The 7,293-nt window shown below is 43.2% G+C and overlaps 1 protein-coding gene across 3 annotated transcripts in view; it reads right to left on the bottom strand.

Annotated features, from left to right (window-relative positions):
- Positions 1–4,667, bottom strand: part of WAPL (WAPL cohesin release factor) — a 91,144-nt gene extending 86,477 nt beyond the window's left edge. For all 3 annotated transcript variants that reach the window (XM_006165496.3, XM_014582947.2, XM_006165497.3), the window contains exon 1: positions 4,128–4,667. In XM_006165496.3, the coding sequence (XP_006165558.1) occupies positions 4,128–4,626 (499 nt within the window). In that variant the 5' untranslated portion in view covers positions 4,627–4,667. The remainder of the gene's footprint in view (positions 1–4,127) is intronic.
- Positions 4,668–7,293: the final 2,626 nt, after the last annotated feature.

Genomic DNA, 7,293 nt, shown 5'->3' with positions numbered 1-7,293 from the left:
CCTGCGCACACCCCCTATAGAGAAACCCCCCCACATCCCCCCCCCAAAAAAAAACAGTTTGGGCCTCCAATCTTCAAGAGTGAGTAAAGGCGATGACAACCTCACAGATGTAATTCAAGAAAAGGAATGCAGGTGCAAGGGAAATACCCAGAGTTTAGAGCGAAGAGGGAGAAAAACGAAGGTCATCAAGTATAACGGCACTCTTAGAACAATGACCAACCTTCAAATATCCAAATTTACAAAGGGTTATAAGAAAACCAATTTGCGGGACCAGCAGGTAGTGTGGTGGTTAAGGTGCTGGACACTTCCACATGGCTGACCACGGTTCAAGTCCTGGACCTGGCGGCTTGCTTTCTCACTCTTTCTCTCTCTGTCTCTCTCTGGTCAAATTAAAATAAATGAATAAATAAATAAAATTAAATATATAATTAAAAAAAAGAAAACCAATTTGCAGGGCTGGCAGGTGGTGTGATGGTTAAGGCACTGGATTCACAAATGGACAATCATGATTCCAGTCTTAGACCTGGCAGCTTAAACTCATGCCATGCACATGTGCATGCATGCCCAAGATCCCGAGAGGAGAATAGAGGAGAAGGGACTGCAGCATGGCCATCTTCCCTGGGGGGTGATTTTTAGCTTTCTGTCTCTCCGTCCCTCTCTGCCTTTCTGGTGAACACTAGTGCCCTACAGCAAAAACCTCTCTTCAAAAACAAAAAAAATTAACTTCCAAACATCACGAATAGGAGAAGACTACCATAAAAATTAAACGCGCTCCCTCGAATTGGCTCACCATATAGGAGCTGCCAAGAGGCTCCAGCTTTGGGTGACCAAAGGAAAGAAGGAAAAAAATCTTCCCAGTGCTGCATCATTCCCTTCCCACTTTATGAGGATATAAGGGAGACAAAAAGTTCTTAAATATATCTATTTATCTGTATTTTAGTATACGTTTTCTCCTCGTGAACAATAATAGTTTGGATTCAGCTGAGTCACCATATCAGCATCAGAACTACAATTCAGCTGTACCAGCTGGGAAGCTTATTATCTCATTTCACAGAAAACCTGTTTCTAGGACCAGCAGTTGGCATAATGGTTATGTCGCTCAACTCCCATGTAGTTGACCACAGTTCGAGTCCCGGACCCAGTGGCTCAAACTCATGCCAGGCGCATGTTCATGTGGCATGCATACCCAAGATCCTGAGAGGAGAATGGAGGAGAAGGGATTGCAGCGTGGCCAAGCCCCCAGGGGGTGATTTCTCGCTTTCTGTCTCTCTGTCTCATTCTTTCTGGCAAGCACACGCCCTACAGCAAAAACCTCTCAAAGAAAGAAAGAAAAAAACTTGTTTCTAGTTCACACCAACAACTTCCAACAGCAGCTGGACATACATAGAGACCATCAGCAAAGCTATTAATACATAAACAATGGCTGCCTAGGAATATTTAACCTCCACATTGCTCCCCTACCTAAGAACGCGTCATTATTCCATACCCTGTCAGGGCCACTGCCTACTGTCGATACTTCTTCTCGGAGACTCTCCCAGGGAAGCCTTCCTGACTGTGGAGAACAGTTAGTTTGAGAAAACATGGGACTTTTAGACACATGGAGAAATGCATTTTTGTAAGTTACTTTAGCAGGGCTAATAAAAAGTATTTATGGAAACAGCAGTTAGCATAATGGCTATGTTGCTGAACTCCCATGTAGTGGCCCGCAGTTCGAGTCCCAACCCAGTGGCTTAAACTCATGCCAGGCGCGTGTGCGTGTATGCCCAAGATCTCGAGGGGAGAATGGTGAAGGGACTGTGTCATGGCCATCCCCCCTGGGGTGTGATTTTTTACTTTCTGCCTCTGTCTCTGTCTTTCTGGAGAGCGCGTGCACCCTATAGCAAAAAACCTCTCCAAAAAAAAAAAAGAAAGAAAAAGAAAAAAGTATTTACATATGAAAGTGCTATTTGTTAACAGTTTTGTTGTTGTTGATATTTGGTACTTTTTGTATTTTTTGTATTGGGCTAAAGGAAGTTACATGTGTTTATTAGATTTTGCTTTTAAAAAGATTAGAGAAATTAAATGGCATCAGTTACATTTACATTTGTGGGCGATTAATATTTTAAAACAACTGGCTTTGCATGCAAAAGTCACCTATTTTCACAAACTAACTGCTCTCCACACCTGACCGCCTTGTACCACCTGCCCAGCTTCAGCTTCCTTCCTCCAGCCTACCTCCCAACACTGCAGACTGACTCGGGGAATGGAAAGAAACGGCAGCAAGAACACAGGTAACTCAAGTGAAACAGCATTTGCAGAGCCTAGCAAAATGATTTGACAAATAGGTGCTCAATAATATGCTACAGAATCAATAAATGAATCTCATTCCAATTCTGCCACTAGCTGATCTTAGTTACTTAACCTCTTTCAGCCTCACCTATACAGTGAGAGATTAAGTTACAATTCATTCTATCTCAAAAGTTCTACGGTAGTATCTTCGGGAAAGTTCTTATGCTTCTTTCGTGAAAATTTAACCTAAGCTTAATTCATAGATAATGCTTCAGGAAAAGTGTGGGCAAAGCAGTAAGGACAGCCAAATCAGAATTAACCGGGAAGATCACAGGAATGACAGTAACAGCTGGCTCATCCTCTCATCGATGAGAGAAAGTGAAAAAATGGTCCACATTTTTAGAAAAACTGTGCAAAGCACAGTCCATTATACTGTTTGATGCATCTTATATTAAACCTCCAAAGGAGAAATCCAGGTTAAGAATTCAGTACTAGCAACGTTGTGTCCTTCTAGCTTTTAACTACATGAGATCTACAAAACAAAGCCTTTTATTGCTGTTGAGCTCCACCAAGAAGTCAGAACCAAGCTTTGCTGGACCAACCACAGTGCTGCCATGCTGTCCTTACACTGCCCACAGGGCACTGGTAATTTCTCCTCCCCATCCAATCTCACAGGTCTTCAGTATTTCAGTCAGGCATAGCCTTACATTTACAGGTCTCAAACCCCCTACAGAAGTGAGAGGGGGTAAAACTGACAAAAAATGCCTTTTGAGAGATTTTTGCTATAGGGCGCATGCATTCACCAGAGACATAAAGCAAGAATTCACCCCTCCCGGGGGATGGCCATGCCACAATCCCTTCTCCATTCTCCTCTTGGGCAGACATGCACAGGCAGTAGGCCTAAGTTTTAAGCCACAAGGTCCAGGACTTGAACCACAGTGGACTACGTGGGAGACCAACAACATAACCATTACGTCATCTGCTGGTCTCAAAATATGCCTTCTTATAAAAGACTACCAGATGCCAAATTTAAAAATTAACACTTGAAAAGTATAACCAGTTTTGGGAACCAGCAGTTAGCGTAATGGCTATGTCGCTGGATTCCCACGTTGTCGACCGCGGTTCATGTCCCGGACCCGGTGGCTTAAAACTCACGCCAGGCGCGTGTGCGTGCGTGCCCAAGATCCCGAGAGGAGAATGGAGGAGAAGGGATTGCGGCGTGACCATCCCCCCGGGGGGTGATTTCTCGCTTTCTGTCTCTATGTCTCTCTCTGTCTGGCGAGCGCATGCGCCCTACAGTGAAAATCTCTCCAAAAAAAAAAAAAAGTATAACCAGTTTTGCGTATTAAAATTTATCACTACAAGTTGCTTTTGGCCCCAGACTCCAAACTAATCTTAATTTGTAATAAAGTTAAATTCTTTAGTGTTACCACTCAGTAACTCTTTAATCTTTCTGAATGAGTTTTAGAAGAAAGTCTAACATTTTTAATTCTCATTGTAAATCCTCACCTCATTTTTTATTACCAGTATTCATTTAAACACTCCATAGTAAGACTTGAGATACTGCGAGATCACAACATGAAAGAGATGCTTCTTACTGGGATTGGGGTTAGGGGTTTAATAAGACTGTTCTCAACCTGCACCCTAACCGTCTACAAACATTTACCTACAAGTTGGTTAAATTCAATTTCAACCTCCAGTGGCTTTCTTTACAAGTCTTTCTTTTACAAGTCTATCAACAATCTCCTTTAGTCATAAACATACAAAGAAAACCCAAGTAATATATATTTTTTAGAATTTAAATCACTAAAGTGGCTTGCAAAAAGCTCTCTTGGTTCAAAATGAAAATGGAAACTTACCTGAAGTCACTAACTTAACACCACTACTTTTGCTTGCATCTTCTTCTGTACTTCGGTTTGTGCTCTTTTCTGTCCCAAGCAACAAATCTTCCAAAGGTAAGCATTTCTCAGACATGGCATTGTCTTCACCCACCGCATGACTAATTCTGCTGTTAGTTTCAAGTACTGAAGTGCCTTCTTCCAGCTGAGCAGCTTCGCCAGGTTCTGGATGAGAGGAACCCTTACCTTGGGCTAAATTCTTCGAAGAAACTGGTAGAGAGTCATCGTCACTGTCAAATCCAAAGGGATCTCCAGTATCTTCTTCTTCCACTTTAGGTTTCTTCGGAATTTCTTGGATATCTGCTTTTAAATTGGGCCTCTTTTGCCCTAACTTAGCCATGAATGTAGTCTCTCCCCATTTCGTACTAAGAGTCGTCCGTTTGTTAGAAAAGACTTCATCAAATTTTGAACTGCCATTTCCGCCTTTCCTACTGTATGTTTTCCCAAATCTGGATGTCATTTTGACACCTGTTTCATATTCTCTGTGGAAAAAAGAAATTTTAAATATATAATCTCCAAATATTTAAAGTCTTAAATGCTACATATAAAAATAAGAACCTAGGGATTCTCATTCAACATCACTACACAAGTCTTTTGGTGTAGTTAAGAAAGGGGTGCAAAAAATAAAAAAGGCTAATTTTTTTTACTCTATACGCTTCCATCTGTCAGTATTTTTTTTTACAATGAATACATATTTATATACTTACAAAGCACAAAAGCTTAATGACTAACCAACTTACAAACCAGTAGTCACAAATCCAATTACTATGAAACATATTTTTGACTATTTTCATAAACATCAGTTATACCTTTGAAAACAACCTGAATGGAGTAATTACCTCTAATGCAAAATCTTAAACACAAAAATGTTAATTTTTTTTAAGATCTCAGGAATATAAAATAGTTGACTAAATTTAGTTTTCTAAAATTTCACAGTACTGGGACCAGCAGCTGGCGTAATGGCTATGTCACTGGACTCCCATGTAGTTGACTGCGGTTCGGGTTGCGGACCTGGTGACTTAAACTCATGCCAGGCGCGTGTGCGTGCATGCCCAACATCCCCGAGAGGAGAATGGAGGAGAAGGGATTGTGCCATGGCCATCCCCTCTCTGGGGTGATTTCTCACTTTCTGTCTCAATGTCTCTCTCTGTCTTTCTGCAGAGCACACGACCTATAGCAAAAACCTCTCCAAAAAAAAAATTCACAGTTATTTATTCATGAGGGAAAAAAGTCAGGAAAATAGTGGTATTTTCTCGTGTATTATAATCTACAGCTTTTAACTCAACACTAAAGGTTCTGATTCTTGGCCTAATGTTATCTGAACTGTGACTTGAATAATATTCCTTAAGTGGCCATCTCCCTGAGCACAAAAATACTATCTTTACCCTCCCCACCCCTATGGTGCTGTGCTCATCCTTGAAGTTACATTTTCTGGAGCTAGTGGATTACTAAAGGTATAGCAACAGTCTTTGTTTTCCATCTTTACAAATGACAAATTCATATGATTTATTTACATAGTAACAGGTATTGGGACAAAAAAATTTCCAGGGCAGTAAATCAAAAGTCAAACATTTTAAAAACCTCTTTAAAAACAAGTTACAGTATTTTTAAAACTTTATTTCTTACACTTGACCCTCTCCAGTTTAAATACTAATACATCAAATTAGAAAAGTGAACGATCGCCTAGGGGCTTAAGACATCTTCTTTACTTTGAAACGTAACAACTGAAATGATACCTGGCTATATTTCTGAATATGTTTTGGCCTGTACTTTTAACGTTTTACCTTAAATTTTTACCACTTAAAACGACTCTATGTCCAACTTAGTTTTACTTGCTCAGTGGAGGAGTCCCCTGTGTGGGTGAGAAGCCAATTTTAACATGACAACGTAATAATTAATTTGCATAATCAGGTCTGTACTAAGAGAAAGCCATTTTCCGGAGGAAAGCCTGCTTCGCGTCCATGGTAGGGCCGAGTCTCACCGGCGCTGGGAAGAGCAGGCTAAGCAACACCGAGTACACTGCGCAGCTACCAAGGACAACGCGGCGTTTCTCCCCCTTCCTCCAGAAGGCAAAGCCGCGGTCTGAAGACCTGCTTCTACATACACACCACCGGGCTGGAACGCTGGTCACCAGCTAAAAACGCTGACTAAAGGCCAAACCAAAACTCGGGGCTTGGGCTCTTTCAGGTCAACAAGGGGAAAAAGTCACTGCAAAAATGCTCCTAGTACCACAAAGCTCTCCAGGTTAAAGACTGCAGCACTCGGGGTTAATTACTTAAGTGGGATGAGAACAGGCCGGGTAAGAGTCCCTGTCTTACAAACACATCCTGAAATACTGATGAAATAACGTCAGCGATGTGCCAACAGTGAGGAGTAGGCAGCGTGGGGACGAGGCGAATCTGGTTAGGAGTTAACGATGGCACCCCAGCGAGGGGCAGGTCCGTGGGAGCTCATTACATAATACCCCACTTCTGACCGCCTTTACCACCTCCCATGGCTTTTTTTCAAAGTCGGCCGGCTCCAGCGACGGCACGGACTCGGTGCAGGGTAAGTATAAACTCGGAATTAAGGGAGCATGCACTTGCCACACGCTACCTCGTTCTGCTTCAAACTCGAGACTGCCCTATCTAAAACGGAAAGAAGGATTAAGACTAAAGTCTTTGCAGTCGTTGGGCTTTTATAAAGCCAGGTCGAATTTTGAGGGAAATACGCTGGGATTTAAAAAAATAAATAAATAAAAGTCAATGCAATTTAACCACCACCCAAATCTGGACGCCGGCGGGCTTCAGGGGCTTCCACCGAGGAAGGAAGGCGGAAGGGGCACGCCCGGCCCCCCAGCAAGGCGCACCTGGGGGCGCGGGCGAGGCGGCCCCTCCCGCCCCGGCTTTTTTTCCCCCCCCCGCCCCCACGCCCAGGAAGGGGTGTCGTGTCCGGCGCCCGGGAAGCCCCGGCCCGGGTGCCCAGGGCGGTCCGAGCCCTCCGAGGCGGCCACGGGCGGAGGAAACGACGGGGAAGGAGTCGGGGCTGAATCCGACACACTTGGCCGGGTCGGAGGGGGGAAGTCAATCGGCTGGCGCCCGGAAAAGAACTCTAAAAAGGGGAATAAAAAAGGAAAGAGGCTTTCTCG

Source organism: Tupaia chinensis, unplaced genomic scaffold (assembly GCF_000334495.1).
Source record: "Tupaia chinensis unplaced genomic scaffold, TupChi_1.0 Scaffold143923_1, whole genome shotgun sequence".
Taxonomy (NCBI): domain Eukaryota; kingdom Metazoa; phylum Chordata; class Mammalia; order Scandentia; family Tupaiidae; genus Tupaia; species Tupaia belangeri.
Note: the sequence above shows the minus strand (reverse complement) of the source record. Positions and strands in the feature narration are given on the sequence as shown.